Raw genomic sequence first — 19872 nt, forward strand, 5'->3', positions numbered from 1 at the left:
AAAAATAGACAAGTCCAATTCATGTTATCAATTTTATATATGCACGTACAATATTTTTAAGGTTAGAAATTGATCGCGTTTAACCTTTCGATATATTAATTTTAATATCTTCGTTAACGAACTTGTTTATCCCCGTGTGGACCATTAAAGTTGGTTTTATTACAATTCTTTTCACACATAGTCTACATAAATATAGTTTAATTACGCAGTTAATTCGAACAGAGGCGTAGATATCGAAACAACGCCAACGATGCACCGTATCTGCAGAGTTAAATAAATCAGCGCGACGATAACGGTAAAGGATTAACCGCGTCGGAAACCACTTTTGCGAGGTTCGATCGATTACTCGCGCAGATACGGCTGCCGGGGCGTTCGATATCGGAATCTTCTTTTAATCGGTAATCGAGTGATATTATCGGAGACGAAGTATCGACTTGGCAAAGACCCCACTGTCTTTTTTTGCCCCCCTCCCCCCTTCCTCTCGATATTCCCTCGTTCCTGACAATTCTCTGGCGACGCAGAAGCGAGATTCACCAACGATTTTCCATTCCCCCCTCCATTCTCTCGGCCGAACGGAAGCGAACGTTTACGTCGTTGATCGCTAAAGTGATGTAATCGTGTAAATCGAGATTTGCTTTATATTTCAATATCGTCGAATAATTTCTGCCAAATCGACGTAAATATTTTTCCCCCTAGACGGTTGCTCCTATCGCCATAGATGGTACTACGAGATTGTCCAAACTCGTATCTCGCTAAAAATACGATATTCTTTTTTTAATTAATGCGCTAAATAGTCGAATTACGATTAGATAAGCTCAGCTTTTCCGAAGGTCATTAAATTCCTAAACCTTGAAAACCTAATCTACGAGAGAAAGAAATATATGCTTGCATGAAACAAAAAAATATCGATGACCTTGAAAACGTGAAACGGATGACCTTGGGAGAGAAGTGGTGTCGCGTATAAAATATATAGCATACCAGGAGACGTTGGAACAATTATGAGTTTTTCAAACGAACGATTCCTTTCTTCATTTTAAACGAACGGCTTTCCGCTGTTAACGAGGACGCTCGTATCGATCGAAGATCCCCCGAATCGATCAATTGTTTTTCGTGCCATGGGATTCGGTGAGCTTCTCGTCGTCGATGCAATTAGGACTCGACCCATTTTCCCCGGTGATACCTGCGCCCTGGCCCGTTGTTCGACGTATCACGAAAGCGACTGCTTGGCCGAGAGATCGATGAACTAAGGGCGCGCGTGTATTGTAAACCGGCGAGATTAACGGTGTTGCAGCACGGACACGACGAACAGAGAGATTGCCGTCGCACCGCTCGACCTGGGCGCAGAATAATATTCCTGACCCTCCGGATTACGACATATTTGTTCCTAATCCACCTCGAGGAATTTAACCCTTTTAGCGCCGAACGACGATATATCTCTGCGTATGCGATGGTGCCTTATTCTTCGCATTAGGAGAAAGCTCTGTCTCAAAAAAAACATTTGTAAAACATTATAAAGGGTCTAATTTAATTGCAAAAGCAATTAAAAAATTATTTTTGGGTTTAACCCTTTGCGGAAACGCATGTATTCTGGAGTCTTAAAAAATTTTAATAGGAGATTCCAGAGGCCAAAATAAGACGAAAATGAAGAATATCAGTTTCTTGACTGAGGCCTCGTTAAAAAGTTATTAACAATTAAATTAAAAAATTTCAAATCATTCTGACAAAATTATTTTCGGTTGTGGGAGTCGATCACAATCATTTTTGGTGAATAGACATACCCTCGAAATCCTGCGCGTTTTCGAGAAAAAAATTCAGTACGGGCTCCACTTTAATGGCAACTTTCGCACGACACCGTAATACTATCCTAAAGCGTCTACTCTTGCGTACAAGTGGAATTATTAGTTGCGACATTGCAAGACACACGTCTGATAAGGACTCGAAACGTAATTTTTTTTCACCATTCTTAATTTCGACAAGTTGCTTGAATCAAAGAACGACGTTTAGCTCGAGACGTGGATTACGGTGTCGGGGAATTTAAAAAAAATTCTTATCAGGAGTAAGTAGTTTATAACTCCTTAATCTAAAGAGTTTGATAAGATCAAGCATAAGCTCCGACGTCGCGATGTTTTTAAAAGTTTTTGTACCTAAACGAGCGAACGAGTTACGAGAGCCGGGAAGGAAAATACGACGTCGAGTTAGCCTCGACGTAGACATCGACGATGGTTTTACCAACTTTCCATTAAAACGTCAACGGTTGTTCGGAATTTAGAATAAAGCCTGACGTCTGGGTTACCCTCGACAGCGGCCATATCGTAAACTTTTTCGTCGCTTCGACAACACTTTCCTTCGAGTCAATAATTATTCGAACGGAACGATAAATGTATTAATTACTCCGTAACTCTGAATAGCTGTTAATTCTTTTGAACGGGAATAAACGCGATGTCGATTGATTTTTGCTGTCGATCGAAACAAAAATTCCATTGGCTGTCCTAGGTGACTTCGGTTTACAACAGTTTCTCGTTTCACAGGGACAAACCGTACGCCAAAGCACAGAAAAATACTCTATTGTTGGAAAACATGTTACTTTTTCAAAGAGAATCGTTACAATTGGACACCGAACCGAAGTAATTTCGTTCGTTTTTCAAAGGACTTGAAATTCTCGAGCGTCAAAGATATCGTTAAATAACTTGTCAAACTATTTTTGCACGAAATCTTTGCGAGTTTCGACTAAAAGTTTTCCTTTTTTCGACAAAGTCGCGGAGTGCGATAGAGAGTTAATGAAATTTTAAATTCGAAACATTTTTGGGTGAAACGACCTATGAAAAAAATTGTTTCACTTTCGCGTGACCGTGCAAAAGACACGCACGATTTGTCGTTCGTTTAGAAACACGGATTTCGTTTATCGTGCGAAAGTTAGCGATTCAAAGGACGCAGGGGGCGTAGTAAAAGCGTGGCTGTTAGCAAAACGACCGAAGCTCGTCGATGGAATTACCAGGGACACCTCGCCACTTCCAACGGGGAAATGCTTACCGGAAAACGTGAAACTGCGAGGGCTTGTCCCCTTTTACGGGATTAAATAAGGAAATACAACGAGTCGACGAAAATTCCTCCAACGATAATTGGGTCTTGGTTGAATTTTAAACGTGTCTACTTCTGTTGTTCTAAACAGCTTCAGTGGATCGTACGTGGAGGATATCGAGTCCTGCTCTGTGCACAAAGATCGTCTCAATGTCATCGGTAGTTTAAATGGCGAGGAAAAGCGTTTTAGTGTAATATTTAATTTTTTTGATAGCTGAATATGATACAGCATCGAATTTCGAGAAGAAAAGTATCAAGGTACACGTGTCCTCAAGCTGATAGTTTCGGAGATATAGCAGCACCTCGATAAAAGTAACGCTGAGTCTCCCTTATCAAGGTTTTTACCGTAGCTTGAAAACTATCGATTCTAGGATAAATGTACTTTCATACTTTTATCTTCGGAATGCATGGCTCTATCAAATTCAATCATAAAAAATTCAAGAAATATATTGCCCAAAAACACATTGTCAGAATGTTACGCGCGCCTCGCTTCTTAAATACTCGATCGACTATACTATGTTAGGCGTTCGGTCAGGTAATTAGTAAACGAGTGAGATTGCTGGCTCGCAAGTCGTTGCCTCGAAAGAGCAGCTAATTAGACCCGTGAGTCATTGGATACCTTACGCCAACGTCCAACGGTCCGTAAGTCCATCTGTGATATATAAAATATACGACGTGAATTTGATTCGCAGGAAATGAATCATACTTAAGGGTCCCCCTTTCCATGCTTACATCACACCGTAATGCGTTCTAACTCGGGAGATTCTGTTGTGTTTTCATCCACCCTACGGGGGCCAGGCTTTCGTAATTGTAACAATTCACCTCGAGTTTTGTTTTATTAGCCTTTCGTCTATGTGGATCGAAGGAAGACCCGAGCAATTACACGGCGTAACGAACTTGCGTTCAAATTTGCGTTCGTGCAGCGTTCAACAATTTCTGTTTGTTCAAACGGTTCGGGTTTGTCGTAATTCTCGTTTAACGATAGATTTGCTTTTAAAGCAATTTAATTTTCTTTTTTATCGTTCGATAGGGGGAGGGAGTAATGTCTTGCGTTTGCAGCGAGTTAATCGTCGGGGCGATGCTTATGCAAATTAAATTTGCACGGCGAACGGGCGAATCGCGGACGACCAAGCGTGTCAAGGTTCGCGAGCGGCTGGTTTTTCAGGATCGTTTCCAAGTTCATAACTCTCGCGTGACAGTGACGAGTGTCCCCGTGACTCCGGGACGTTTTCCCTTTGACACGGAGAACGGTGTTCGATTATCGACGAGTGGATGCCTCTCCGGCCGGGATCGCGCGCGGCGTCTTTTTTTCCTTGACGTCGTCGCCGCGACGCCACCTTGCCCATCGCCTTTTTCACCCGAACGCCCCACCCGAGGCTCGTCTTTTCCCTCGGCGTCGTAAAGTTTTCTCTTTAACCCTCACTGTTTCACTTTTCCCGCCGTTTACGGTCCGGTCTGTCGCTTTCGCGGCGGCGGCGGCGGGGTGAACGACCGTCGAGATTTGTGTTCGGCTCAAGAGGACGCGAAAAAGGGCTTCCTTCCCCCTTCTGCCATCAAGCAATATGTACTTCCTTTCGACGGACACAAGATTTAAACAGCGTCTGATTAACCGAATCCCATCGAAACGTCTTTGGAAATAAAAATTGATACCATCCAAAAAAAAGATATATGACGATAAAGATATCAACGTCGGGGGGAAAAATAAAAGTTTCGAATTGCCACGTAATAAGACGAAGAAACAAGAGTTGAAAGAAGTCGGGAATCCTCGAGACCCGGAACGAAGGTTTCGCGGGCTCGTTGGACCGACAATTTTCCACGAGTTACGTAACAAGATCGTCCTCGGGACACTCCACTTTTCCCCAGTTTTCGAAAGAACTCGTCGAGCATCTTCGCCCGAGGTAACGACGCCGGCCGTCGCGCAGGTTCCTCTTCGGTTTATCTCCCCCTTTTTCGCCATCCGTGGACATTTGTCGGGCGTTATCGGTCGGTCGTGAACGACGTTCCCGTTCGAGGCTGCTTTTTTTTTTCTCTTGCCAAAGTGGCCGAGGCGCGACAATGAACCGGCCGTACGACGTCTGGGAGGGTTAGAAGGGTGCGGTTGCTTTTTAACGCGGCGACTCTGGGAATAATCCCCGGTCCGCAACGTGGAACCGCATTGTCGACCAACGCGCCGCCCGGAAGTTACGTAACGAGTTGTTTCAGGGACTTTAGCCTAGCCCAGTTCCGCGGAAGTGTTTCCACCCCCCTGACCGGAGGATCGATCTGGCTGACGCTTTTGATGATCGTGTCGCCCGTTCTTCTCCTACGTTGGTCTTTGACATTTTGTATTATTTATCGCCAGGGTGTATTTTCGACAGGTTCGCTATGGTGGTCGGAGCTTTCCAGAGTATCGATCGTACGCTGATTGTCTGGAATCCGTTCAACAGCAGTGAACAGTGTGGATTGAAATTAGGGCGGATTTTAGATAGCACCCGCGTTAGCACGAAGGTAGACTTATTTTGGAATCGATGGTACGTGCTAGTTATACAACATTGATCGAAGTGACCTGTAAAACAATTTTTTAACGAAGGAAAATTGTTTCTTCAAAATTGAAAAACTCGCGCCCCAGAGCCTGTAATTTAATAATTCCGAGACGACAGCTATTTTACGTAATTGTAGTTAACAATAGGCCTATAATAACGTCTATAATTTCCTGTCTGTCGACCCAGCTGGAAAATAACGACTGCTCGTGCTATCTGAGATCTGGCGTCGCAACTGTTCCAGGTTGACACGCGCGGAATTTTTTATAATAATGGAAGTCGAGGAGAGGAAAGATATCCGACCGGGTGAGAAAATTCAAGAAACACGGTTCCACTTCCCACGAAGCTTCCAACCGATCCTTTGTTTATCCTCAGGCAAAAGCCTGATCCCCCGTGCCTTGGCCAGACAGTGTCGACGAAGCTGCATAAATTCCAATCTTGCTCTCTTCGACGTGTAGACCATGTCGTGTCGTTTTCCAAGTCACTAAAAATTTACAACATACGGTTGTTTGGGAGTTACGATCAGGTAGATTCGCTGAATGATGTTTTAATCGTTGTCGGGTGAAAAATGAGAGTGGAGTCGTTATCGCGACGTCGATATCGACGCTTCTGCGTGGCGTCGTGCGGTGTCGCGCGCGCGCGCGCTTTCCAGCGAATTCTTGCGGACGGAACGCTGGCAACGACAGAAGTAATTACCAAGTAATTCCGGCGATGACCCGAGTCACCGGTACCGGCACGGAGTCTGGAAACGACTGGACTCGAGTCGTCTAACGAGCCGCGATGAAAAGTACGGAAGAGGACGCTCGGCTGGCGATGATAGCGGTCCTATGATTAGATCGCCGACAACGAGAAAACCCCTGCCCGCCGATTGAATTTCCTCCTTTAGGACCAAACTGCACGACACGCCAGACCGATTCTCCCCTTTCACGGGGGGGAGACGTGAAGAAGAAAAAACAACGCTGCAGGCCAGATCGATTTCACTTCCAACGGCTGTCCCGTTCCGAGTATCGCTGTGTTCCGTGGCATATCTGACGGAGGGAATCGAAAGTTAGGTTCCGAAAGAAGTCGCGGTATCTTCGCCAACAATCTTCTCGAGATAGTCACAGAACCAAGAACCAAGACAACACATTTTCTTTGCGAGTGGTAATTTATTTTTGCAAATTTGTCCAACGAATAACACACCGATGAAATTTCTTTCGTTAATATGGAGATTCAAAGGAGTCGATGTAATTTCGACGAACGACGTTCGATGAATATCGAATGGAAGGATTGGACCGTAAGGTCAAAAGAAGTCTTCGCGTCGAAGCTCGGACGAGACTGTTTTCAAAGTAATCCATTAGAGGCTGGCTGGCTCGCGAGACGCCGAGAGCAAAGATGCGACTCTAGTTTTCGCTTTTAAACGAAAGATATCGGAAATCGAGATAGTCATTTTCGAATTTCTCGTCTTTTTCGTGATGAGAAGCCGAGCCTGAAAAAAAACTGATGTTACGGAGGTACTTTTACTCGACTCGGGATGCATTTTTTTTATCGTCTTGGAAAGAGGTTAGATTAATGGTTCTTTGTTTGGAATGTCTATAAAAATGGATTGAATCTGGTTCTGGTTCTGAATGGTTCTGCTCTATGAATATTTATTCTAAACTGTGACAGTTGCCCACCCTGTTTCAATAGTTTAAGTAACTCAAACACCGAGTGTACACCGTACGTGCTGGTATCCCAAAGAGGTTAAGTCAAATCTCAACAGCTGCTAATAATCTCATTAAAAGCCGCCTGGTTGTATGAATTTGTCACGCTACTCTTCGACGTGTAGCTTTAATCTTATTTCAGTTGAAAATAATAATTGTATAAATATAAATTTACAAGTGGGAAAGTAAAATTTTGTTTTCCATAACCAAAGCACCGAGTTTCAACGCGTATATTTCCATAAAAGAAGATTTTCTCCCCTTCCTTCCGGATCGTAAAGTAAAAATATGCCCAGTTTCATAAACCAGGGCATCAACATAATTCCATTCTCTAAATATGCTTCGCCACCAATATCGAACCTAAACCCCGTCGATACAGGGAGAGGCTCAGCGACGTCGAGTTACAGGAGATGTAATGGCAGACTGGGAATAATGCGGCATTCGATCATCCCTGCGGATCGCCGAGGAAACAGGATCCCGTAGAACACACATAGTACTCGGTTAGGCTCGGAAAGAGAGGATCGTTCCTCATAACCTGCAAGACGGAATATTTGCATGGTGGAAGGGGAGCCTGGAAAGCATACAGGGTCTGAGCGTAGGAGCGACAGAGAGGGAGGAATGGAAGGAACGGAATAACGAGAGAGAAAAGAGAAAAAGAGCGAGCGAGAGAGAGAATAGTGCGAGTAGAGTCGGCCGATCGGCCAAAGCGCCGTGTGGCGCGTACCCCAGTAGCACAGATCGCGGGCCATCGGTTCTCATCCTAACCCTAAATCTCTTCACCGTGTCGCGATGTAAATTTTCAGCCCCTCTACCATCGAACGTCAAAGCTTCGTTAACCGAACGCGACGAGTTTCTTCACCCTACCGGACGTCTCGGTTTTCCATCGCGGTGTTTGACGCGCACTTGTCACCCTTTTACGGCCCGAGTTGCTCGTTCCACTTGCCTCGGACTCGAAAACCACCGGAACCGCCGTGTTCCGCGACACCGTGTCCCCGTTCCCTCTTATCCCACCCTCGTCGCACCTTGGACGTCGTACGATCGACCGGGCGCGTCGCAGGAGTATTCCTTGCTCTTCCAATTAACCCGCCGTCATGGCACACTTCTCGGCCGAAAAATTTCCCCAGGGACGTCCCGGCGAGGGACCGAGACGGGGTGTACCCCGGAATCCTGCTTCCGGATGTCCGCGTCAGGCTGAGAACCGCTTGCCACCAACAGCCGGAGCGTGCGCCGTCGCGTTTGGGGGCGCGGACTGCCGCCTGAAACGGGGTTCCTCTAGGCTAAGGGTTTGAACGAGAGGGTGGGGGGTGGTCGTGGATTGGGGCGACGGGGCTGCGGGGCTTTGGCTAGCAATGGGAATTCGAGGCTTCCTATCGAACAACTTGAGAGATGCGCGAATATTTTTTATTGCTAGAATCGATGAAACGATGCTGTTCACCGTAATTGGTATAAAATTACGGTAGAATTGTTTTTTGCCCAACCGATTTCTAGTTGGATGTCTCTCGTTGGCCGGTCGGAGATATCAACCGGAGACTCTAGAAATCCGAATTTAATGGAGATGTCCACGAAAGGGTTAAGGAGCCTCGGAATCTCGGGAATAGCTACCCGCAGCGATTCGTAACTTCCGTCAGCGCGGTCAAAACGACTCGCCTTGAGCCCATCGGTAGAGTTTTAGGCTTCCGCGAGACTCGTCGGTCGGGTGGTGGCGCTCTAGGTGCGCGGCCGGGTGGTGGGGATCGGATCAAGAGCAGGCGAATGGTGGGGGTAGCCGCTATGCCCGTGCAGAGCGGGTTGGTCGCCCGTGGAAGGGGTTGTCGGTGGTGGGGGTAACGGACGTGGTGGGGGACGGACGGGTCGATGATGCCGGCGGTCCTCGACGACTCGAAACGCCAGTCAGTCTCTGGTCCTCTCGAAGCCGCGCTGTTAACCTTCTATCTCATCAAACACCGCTCGCCGCAGCCATGGGTGACAAGGTTTGTGATCGCTTAGACGGCAATCTCCTGTCTCTGACCGAGTCTCTCCGCTTTAGACAGCTTTTCCCGCTTTGCCCAGCCGAGAGATAGAGAACGATAGAGGTGTGCGTACGTGCGTGCGTGAGATAGAACGAAAGAGAAGAACGTGTGCGATCGAGCGAGAAATTCAGAGTGCGAATGAGAACGAGTGTTAAGCGTAAATCGGGATTAGAGACACCGGTGCATAGAAGTCGGTTAGACGGGGGAATCGGTGGATCGGTAAACGGGGGACGTATAACGAAGATTCCTGCTGCTGTGTGACGCACGGTGTGCTCTCGCGTGTGTTTGCCCGTGCCTAGGGGAACCGTCTCGACGGAACAGTCGGCCCAAGATCATCCGATCGCGTTCGTTCTCGAACGATTTTGGAAAATCGTACCCGAAAAAAGGGTGTCAGGAAACGAACAGGAGAGAAAGAGAGCGCGCGGGCGCGCGAGAGAGAGGCGAGGCTGTGGTGTAACCACTGCTAAAGAGGAGCTTCGATCGAGGAAAGGAGGGGGAGGGTGGGAGAGAGCAAGAGGGAAAGTCGAGGAGAGACAAGGAAGGCTCGCACCTCGGAAACCCTCCCCGCGATTTCTCTCTTTCTCTCCTCTCGTGCTTTTTTCCGCGTCGAACTCTCGCGGAAACCACGCGAAACAGTTCTTCCCAGTGATCCGTTCTGTCAGTGTCGTTTCCAAGAAATCGAGGAACTTCCTCGGGTCGGAAAGGCTTGTCCCCCCCCTCTCCGTTTCTTTCTCCTTTTTACTCGATACGCATCTTCATCTTCTCGGACCGGTCCAGCAACCAAAACATGGTAACGTTTCATTTTCTATAACTCGTTCTCGATCTGTATCATTTTCAGGCTTTATCTAATCCTAGAACACCGATCCTGCATAGTCTTAGCGGAACCGATGGATAGGACACCGCTTCCGACCTTAGTCTTGCAACTAGGTTCCATTCCACCCACGGTAAACGTTGGATATTTGTCTGAAAATTGGGACCCCAAAGTCCAGGCGTTCATGGAGTAGACGGATCGATTCTAATTACGGAAACAGCCCGAATCGAACGTAGAAAAGGGCAGCTTTGTGGAGTGTCAAGGGAAGTCTGCCCTCGGCGGTGGGAACGAACACCGAGCATTTATGCGGTAGATCGTATCGGACATATATCGAACGTTTGCCGTAGTCCATCTAGTTCTGGGCCCCATCGTGTTCCTCTTTCATTTCCAGACCATCGTTCTCGAATGTAGCGCCATTCTCAATTATCTGTTCGCGTCACGGGAAAGCTTGCACGCCCGAGGACACCACGCTGCAACGACGGGAAAGTTCGTTTCCCGGCTCTTGCGGCAGTGTGATCCGCTAACCCAGTTGTGCTCGATGTAGTTTTTAGGCGTCATCGAGTGTGCGGGGCGGCCGGGGAAAGAAACGCTCGTAAAGAGACCGTTGGTAGTTTCGGGGGATGGAGAGAAGTAGTTCGCGAGGTGTCGGCGAGGGTGTTGCAGTCTGGCGCGCACGCGCCACAAACCAGCTGCGGACTTTCCAAAGGGACGTTACGATTTTTCGCACGTATCCTCCACGGCGACCCAGTCCGGACACTTTCGAACGAATTTCTCGATTTTTCTTCCTCCCTGTCCAAAGTTGGGCCTGGAGATAATCAGGCTTTGGGAAACGTCGACGCGTGGGTGGCCGTTAGGGGACTCGTCCGGGGCATATAGGATCGTCCAGGGACAGGATCGAAGTTCTAAACGCGTCTAGTGATTTTCTGGTAGCGCGCCTACTGCGCAGACTCGCGATCTCCGCGGCGAGGCGATCGTCCGATCGCGATTTTCTCGGCTCTCCGCCTTCGAAACCTCCCTTAATTCGATCGATCGTTCGCGGTAGAAAATAACCGACGCTGGGAGACTGGTATTTTTAGCGAGCTATTAAAGTTCACCTTTTGCTAGGCGGCGCGCAAGCTCGCTGGAAACAAGGATACGTCCGGAGAGATAACGATGGATTTTTATCGCAGTGACCGAAAGGCATTAAGATGGAACCTGAAACAATTCCCAAAAGAGTCTGTGTCTATTGTTCGTTTAGAATCCAGACAGAATCCTAAATGTAGACGTCTCGTGACACGCCCTTGATCGCAACCTCGCCCTTTTCTTCCGTCCATCCGTTCGTCCGGGTCCACTGTCGATTTTCCAGCGATCGGTAGTTCAGATTAGTCGTGCACGCGGCTAGAAAGATCGTTAAGCGTCGTTGGTACAACTGGACGTCGTTCGAGACGGCATCAGGCTAGTTTTCTCTGCATGTGGATCCACGCACCGTAGGCTGGAGGTCCAAGGACGGTCAATTGAAAAGGTCGATCCTTTTAAGAGGCCCTTACCGGCGTTTTTCATTCATTGAAATTTCTTCGGGCGACTTCCGGCCGTCAATTATCAGCCCGGAGTCTGCGCCCGGCTTTCTGGAAATTTAGGTCGCCGCGGACGTTTCGTCGATCCGCGCAAAGATATCGAATCTATTTGTTCATTATCTTTTTACCTTCGTCGGTGTTTCAGGCACGCATTTTCACTTTTGTGCACGCAGTATAATTTTCTCTTTTTCTTTTTTAATTTTGGGATTGATCTTTTCGACTGGATTAGGAGACACGGGTTTACGTAACACCACGGTGATCCCAACCTGTGACCTTCGGCCGCGAAAGGGACCTGCGCCCTTCGTGGATCCGTTCGAGTCGGTTACATAACGCGGTGACGTTCGTGTTCATTCAACGCTCGCGCGCTCCGGCTGTCAGCGGATCGATTACGCGATACAATAAACTGAAAGAATGAAATCGGCGAGCGTCATGGCCGGCCTTTGGCGACCTTTATCGCCGCGGAATCGCCGATCGTCGGCGAGATCCGGCCGATGCTGGTGCAACTCGCCTCTCCGCGAATCGATCGTCCTCGACGGGAGCTGCGCCTCTCGCCCTATAGCTGCACAACTTCCGCTCGACGTGCTCTCGAATCCCTTCTGTTCTTAAGATTCTATGTCTTTTCGAACCTCCGTAACCTACAATTTCCGTGAAATTCTGCTACCAGAACATAGACGTCAGATAATCATCTAGGAACCATTTGAATTTTGTGAATTTTGTCTAGCAATCGAATGGTAATGGACGCCATAAGCAAGAAGAGGATCGTTTCTGTAGCTCTGAGCTCTGTTGGAACATCTTTTGCCAGGGATCGCTCGTCTTTGATCAACTACAGGTTTCCAAGTCTGAAGTTTAGTTCTCCAGTAATTAAGTTATTCCTCGGGTTTATTCCTCGTTTAACCGAGCCCAGACACACTGATCAAGCCTCGTTTGAAGCACCGTGCTATGATACACCTTTGCCAGGGATCGGTTGTCTCTCATCAAAGACGAAACTCGAAGCTTACTAGCTTTAGCCACGGTCTGACTGTCTTAGAATCTCATTTAAGCGAACTCTCCTATAAGCAAAGTCTTCCAACTCAGTGTCTTGTCTAATGAACTTTTCTATAATCTGGCTCTTATCTAATCGTACTGTTTGAGTTTTGCCTAACGGAAATCTACTAACTCTAGCCACGCAAAGTCTACCTCCTGTCTAACTGTACTCCTTCAGAGCTCCGGGGGCCACGGTTTCCCCCTGTCTATTCCTCTATTTCCAGAGTCTCGAGTCGCTTCTAAGCTCCTTATCTCCGTATCCACCTGCCCACCCGGAGATAAACAGTTCTCGCGGCAGCGATTTATCAGCGGAACGGGATCGTTTCCAACGCGGAAACGCGATCGCCAGGCCTCGAAAACGAGCCCGTTTTCTCGAACACGCATCGACAGAGACAACGTCCGTCGAGAATTTCGCTCGTCGAGGCGCTAGCGGCGTAAAATTATCCCCCCTCTGACCGCATCACACGGCACTTAGTGTTTCTCGTACGGCCTGCTTCGAGCCACAAAACGGTCATTTCCGTCAGAAGTGTTTCTAACGACCTCGCGCGAGACAGGGACACACGAGGCTTGAACAGGTTCTTAAGACACGACCGTTGTTGGAAGCTGATGCTCGACCGCCGAAGGTCCCAGCATCCTAACCTCTCAGCATCCTCGCGCGAATTCTCTCCCTCTGGTACGAACGTGTCCATTTGAGAAATTGCGTTTTTCCAACGGTGGCTTTCGACCAGATAATTGACAGGTCGCAAAGTTTCCAAAACCGTGGCCAAAGCTCAACAAATTTTTCTTCGTATTGTTGTGAGAGTGTTTAAATAGTTTAGAGAGTGTTCTCATAATTTCCAATCTAGAGATGGGCAAAATTGTAGCATATAACTTTATTCGCTAAATCCGAACGCTACTTTCATTTTATTGTTGGTACAAACTTATTTATCTGAGAATATATCTGACCCATCCCAGCTTCCAACACTCGAAAATAGCACAGGATCCTAGACGCTCTTAACCTCTTTAACCATGCACGATAAAAATCACTTTGAACGCAATCTGAAATTGGAAGTTCTGGAAAAGCATTAAGAGTCCTGAATGATCTAACCGTTTCAAAAAAAAGCTCGAGTTAAAGTCTCGGAAATAGCGGTAGCCGTTGCCCACTTTTCGATAGCTCGAAGTAGTCCAATTAGAATGGGAACAACGTGCTCTCCGGTACTCGTAAAAAATTTCAATATTCGATGATACTCGAGCCGTCTGGGGTTCGATGAATCCGTTACGCGTCTCAAGATCGTTTCAAACTTTCGATTCGATCGGCTTTCGACGCGTTTAAACGATTGGAAGAAATCGAGGGAAAGCATCGAACGTCCACTAATAGTGGCCGGCGAAGACAGACAGTGGTGGTTGTTGTAGGTGGAAGGGCCGCAGACTAGATGGCGCCCAGGTTTGCCTTCTGGGGTGCCTATCGATCCTAACCTATTTATAATTCCTCTGACATTTCGATTCGTATGATAACGTCGGCAAATTCTACCCCCCGCCCCCTCGACGCGTCCCTTTTCCACTCATCGGCCACGTATCGCCTTTCAATTTTTGTTTCGTAAGCGAGAAAATCGGTTCTGCTACATTTTCGAGAATTGTTCATTCTCTTCCGTCGATACACCCTTCGTATTGCAAATATAATTAAATTTACGTAACGACAAAAAATGTTCCTTTCAAAAAGTATAATCGTTATTCGAAATACTTCCTAAGGTTTGTCGTCAACGTAAATTTTTAGGTTATGCATACTCTCGTGAAATTAAAACCGAATAAATGCCATGTATCGAGTTTTTCGGCGACCAACTTGTACCTAATAATTATCTCGTGCTCGCATAGGTTATGTTGCTATGGAAATTAGTACGAAAGAAAATCTATTTTCAACTTACAGAGATATTACGAAAAGTTATATGGGTTGTTGGGCGGAGTTGTTAACTTCTACCGGCTGGAACTAGTTCCAATGGATTTTAGATTATAATTATAGTGTTCTGAATAATTAATTACTGGAGCAATGTACGCGGTGCAGACTCCCCTTTGCTATAGATAATTATGAACGTGAATAACTGTTCGGAACTGTAACACGTTAGACTGAATTGTTAAAATGCATATTGTTTGTACTAATGTGTAGTAGTCGATCGATGTAAATTTTAATAGAACGAACGAACGTCTGGTGGATCGGCGGCCTTCTGTTGCCGGGGGTTAACACTCCCGAGTATTGTCAAATAGGTTAGGTTTCCAACAACGTATACCGATAGCCTGCACCTATAATTATCTTTACATATACGTATCGCGGTCTATTTTTTCTTTCAATTTATGTTTCATGCAACTCGAATGCAGTAGAAACAGATTATTATTGTTGTTCGGATGTAGAGTTTTCATGTCATGCGTATATGTATGAATAATTTAGTCCCTGTGACGTCATTTTTGAAGCCATGCAATTCAAATGTGAATAATACCGTATACAAAAATTTAATGGATATTTCAAAACGTAGAATCATAAAATAAAACTAATAATTAATTTTTATGATCGGGAGAAGAAGGAATATATATATTTAATACGTTTTTCGACGTCTTCTGTGCCACGCGTGCGTTGGAATCGTTCTGTATTCAAAAGACTTTATTTCCAACACAATTTTTCTCTTTGAAAGGGCACTCGTACGCCGGTGGTGGCGGGGCACCGCAACGGGGTTAGCCTCTTTGTGGTTTTGCGAAAGGGTTGATCCTTTGCCTTCTACCGTTCCACGGAGTTGTAGATACTTTCCCTGGCCGATGGAAATACTCACACCGCTATCGATTCGTGTCATTCACGTGCGGGATTTGAGGTTTCGAACGACTTCTCGCGATATTGGTGGTATTATTTATTGATTCGATGTCGTGTAGGATTTCCGAGCGGAAATATCGATTCGCGTAGATAAATTTAACTCGACTTCAATTGGAAATTTTTCCGATCCTCCCTCTATTCCATATAACAATTCTTATGACAACATTTTTCATGATACATTTTATACGAGTGTAGATTGATAATTTTTCTAGTCCCTAACTCTTTGGGAGAATTCTGAATCACGACGCGGTTCCATGTATGAAATATTTAAGCATCAAGTTGGATTGGGTTGGTTTCTCGGTCCCCGTAGAGTGGAGTGTCGCCAATTTGGAGGTTAGATTCTCGAGCCAAGTCCATTTGCTCTCGTCGGTCGCGAAAGAAAACGGCCTGGAAATCCAGCGGAAATCCGAATGTTGTAATAGCCTCTTCAAAGACTTCTGCTTAGAGCGTTTGCGGGTCTTCGGTTAAACCAATGTTTCCCCTTAACGAAGTAAGTCGACGGTCGTTGGCCCGCAAAGGGATTGCCCTTTTCCCGCTGGCGCTTTAACAAAGAATGGGGAAACGCGATAGCGTACCAACGAAACCGACGATACTAACCTATACTAGCAGTTGGACCACTGACGATTTGTAAAACATCGTTTGCCAAAATTGTCACACGGTTGCTACTCTGTAGAATGAAATTTAGAGGATTGTAATTTTTCTGTAATTAGATACCACTGTTGATAATCTTAAAGAAAAGACATAACGAGTCAACGGTTCAACTACATACATTTAAACGTTTAAACCTGTTAAATATTTTTTTATAATAGCTCTTTAAATCAAATTTTCTCGTTTCACGGTTAAAGGATCTTTCTTTGGCACTCGGCCCCTTTGCTACCAAAAGTTGTTGCACAGGAATTAACAGGTTATTTTTAAACGACGGTGATCGCGTCTCGACAAAGTTGCAACCTTTTCGAAAATACCGATCGTTTTAAAAAATACTATCAACGAGAACGCCGCGAATCACCTGAACAATAGAGCTGCTTTTAACGTTGATAACGAGCTTGACGAACTGTGATTAAATGCATCGAAGCTTGCATTTAATTTTGTTAAAAATTTGCGTGAATTTGTGTCGCGTTTTAGCGAAAATTTATAACGACGATTCACAATATCTTGTTAAATACTTGGAAAATCTCCCAAGTGGTAATCGTCTTATTAATAAATTCACATCGACGCGTCAAAATTTTATAACTCGGTTGCATCCGGCAACCTGTGATTTATTACGAATGCAATTTATACTTTTTCGCGAATTGACCGATCCTCGAGCGTTCCAGACAACTTAACTCGTTCCACAATCACGGAACTACCAAAAACCAGTGCGATCCGGTCGACTGTCCAAAGAAAGAAAAAGAACATTCACGGGATTTTCATCCTCACGCACGATGACCAACGTGTGTTCGACTATTTTTACGACTCTAAATCAAACAAACAGCTCTTCGCTCGTTCGATAATGTTTAAAGCGTACACTCGAGCACTCCGAGTGGAAATTCGAATGCACGGTGGCACGCGGCTAATTTCCGAACCGTGAAAAGTTTCCATTTGAACATTTTAACTTGCTTAATTAGAGGTTCGAAGGTACCGGGCGCTAATAGAAATCAGGGACGTTGTCTTCGCGCGACCTTCGTTCTTCGAGTACCGTGTAGTTCGTGTTTGTGTCACGCTGACGAGTTTATGAAACGTGTCGATGAATATTAAATGAGTTTCTTTTGCTACTGGCTATTATCTAACGAAAATAGTTGAAGAAGTTTCGTGTGCATCGTCTGTGTTGGTCAAAGTGTCGCAGGTGTAAATTGGAGAGTGGCTAAAAATATTTCTCTGTCCGGTAGATCATTACTACGAGATTCAGAAAATTCTAATGACAGAGATCTACGTCTTCAATCTAGTCTTAGGGGTCTGTTTAAATAAAGTTTGGATTGTTTAGAAGTACACGTACGTCGAGTACATTAATTCGTCTAGCTTCTGTATCGCGTCGATACGTGCACACACACACGCACACATGACTCCACGAGGAACGGTAGTCGTTAATTCGTCGAACGTTTCGCTTTATCCGGCGAGCGGGCCCTTTTGTGCATCGATTTATTATGCAATTGCGCGGCCTGCCGCCCCTTTTCATCGCTCGAGGGAACCAAGGGAAGACCGTGAACTAGCTACGGCACTGCCGCATTATGCGAGGGCTTCCCCTCGAGTTAAACAGTGTCGTGAATTCATAGATGTTCCGAACAGACTTCGTCGACTGTTCCTGCTTTCGAATCACGAAATCTGGATCCCCGTGTCGCTTGAAACCAGAATGACAATTTTTAAAACCTAAGTTCAGTTTCGAGTAAATAAATCTATGACCAAATAATTTTTGTCTCGGGCAAAGGTGGTTCGCTGTAAGTAAAATGAATAAAATAGTGGCCCAAAACTTCTGTAATGAATAAATAAGTAAACATTAGCTTTCGAACGAGAAACTCGAGACCACGAAGTTATTTGAAAGCGGGAGTAGTCGGTAATTCTTGACGCAGCACTTTTCATATTATATTTGCATGAAAGTATAAGGACATCCTGTATATTTGTATCAAACAATCTTGCAGAAACTCGTTCTACCACGAATATATACGTATGTATTAAAATAGAAATTAAATCGAGCAAAAAAACCTCGTTCGAGGGACTAGGTATTATGGGAATTACAGGTTAGGGGAACGTAAATGGGTCATTGAACTTGATTAACGAGAAAACGCTACCTACGCGTCTCTAAAGACAGATCGAATGTTTTCCTGGAAGGGTTCACGAACAAATGTATCTTCGTTTACGTTCATAATCGTTCTGCACTTGCACACGACAATTTCGAGGTTAAGGTTCATTGGATTAATTCGTTCGATCGGTTTAATTGGCTAATTCGAGGCTAAAGCACTGTATCTAGCACCTATAGCTAGCATCTAATTGCACGCTGCGAATTCGGAACAAATCAAAAGCTCTGTTCCAAGTAATTTTTAACGATAACTATTGTTTCTTCTTCGCGCGTGCGTGTTCTCCGCGAAGTGTAAATCATTCGGAAGGAACGCAGGAATGCCAAGGTGTGAGGCAACGAAACTGATTCGTATGCAGTTTCGCGCTCCTCGAATCATTTTATTTTCAGTCGTTCCACTGATAACACCTCGACTATTTCTAGAAACAGAAAGTTCTGATGCGGTACACAGAGATGATGCATCGTGGGTCACGCGAGCCGTAATTCCATTGCTCGAGAACAATTTTGATTATTGCATTCGTATAAAGTGTAAAATAACACGTGTTTATCTTTCGCACATCTGCGTCGAAATTCGACACCGGGCAGACCCAGAGATATCGTTGAGCCTCGGAGTCGCCTGTAGTTTTTTTTTGCTAACGGTCGTGCAGTCGAAGAGAAGGACAGTGTGTCGTGAGACAGTGAGAGCGAATGAGAAAGAAAGTATTGTCTTATACACAAACCGTAACGGTTTTTTAATCTCGTCTTTCGCGCTTCACTGACTCTAAAGAAGACCTCCCTTCAGTCGAGAGGGATAGAAATATTCGAGCTTCTCGGAATTACGTCTGGAATCTCTTCAAAGAATCGGTATTGTAGTTCGTTATTTCGCGACGCGTTTCCCGCGCTTTTCGGTCCGTGATCGGGCGATCAGTGATTATGGTCGTGTTCTCTGTGATCACTCGCGACAATTTATGCGTCGCGGAGCCCGCGAACGTGTGCATAATTAATACTCCGCGAGATCGATACAGCTGGTTTCGTAATGAAAACCAATCGTGCACCGCGTAATTGAATTCCGCGCGGGAGACACGCTGATTGCGGTTAGGACGGTCGCGAAATTGAATCTCGTGAAATACAAATGTTGATCTCGAGAAGTTTTGACCTGATTATGATTTCCGTGTTGCTTTATCAACGAACGTGTCTTCTCGTCCCCAAATGTTCACGTTTCTGTATCTCTTATTACGTAAATTAAATCCCAATTTAACGACGTTGGGAACTCTCAGTTTAATTGACACACTGTTTCGTGCGTTTGTTCGGAGACTACCAGTAAAACGGGGAAAGACTAGACGCTAGATACACGCTAGCTGTCGTTGGTGGGGCGTCACACACGGAGTGGAACATAAATACACTTAATGTCTCGAAGACTTTCAGGGACGGTCGGCTGAGAATAGACGAAAATCCAATTTTAATCGCGGAACCTCGACCCGCGCTCGACTCGCGTGTTCGATCGAACGTACGTCAACAGAAACTGTGAACTTTTGACGAGGAATGCTGCACGCTGACGCCAGAGAGTTTATCTACCCAAATAAAATTCAATTTTTACCGTTTGCCAGCCTGATATCGCCGG

The 19872-nt window shown here is 45.7% G+C and overlaps 1 protein-coding gene across 5 annotated transcripts in view; it reads left to right on the forward strand.

The window, feature by feature from the left end:
• The window catches only part of LOC122398658 (sodium/potassium-transporting ATPase subunit alpha), an 87577-nt gene that overhangs the window by 35412 nt on the left and 32293 nt on the right, over positions 1-19872 (forward strand). The window contains exon 1 of one of the 5 annotated variants that reach the window (XM_043398737.1): positions 9175-9246. The exons of 3 other annotated variants lie outside the window; for them this stretch is intronic. In XM_043398737.1, coding sequence (XP_043254672.1) covers positions 9235-9246 — 12 coding nt within the window. In that variant the 5' untranslated portion in view covers positions 9175-9234. Of the gene's footprint in view, positions 1-9174; positions 9247-9907; positions 10076-19872 lie in introns of those variants that run through there. One more of the 5 variants, XM_043398738.1, reaches the window with a different exon arrangement.

This window comes from Colletes gigas, unplaced genomic scaffold (genome assembly GCF_013123115.1).
Source record: "Colletes gigas isolate AHSC1104 unplaced genomic scaffold, ASM1312311v1 Colletes_gigas_Sc00012, whole genome shotgun sequence".
NCBI lineage: Eukaryota > Metazoa > Arthropoda > Insecta > Hymenoptera > Colletidae > Colletes > Colletes gigas.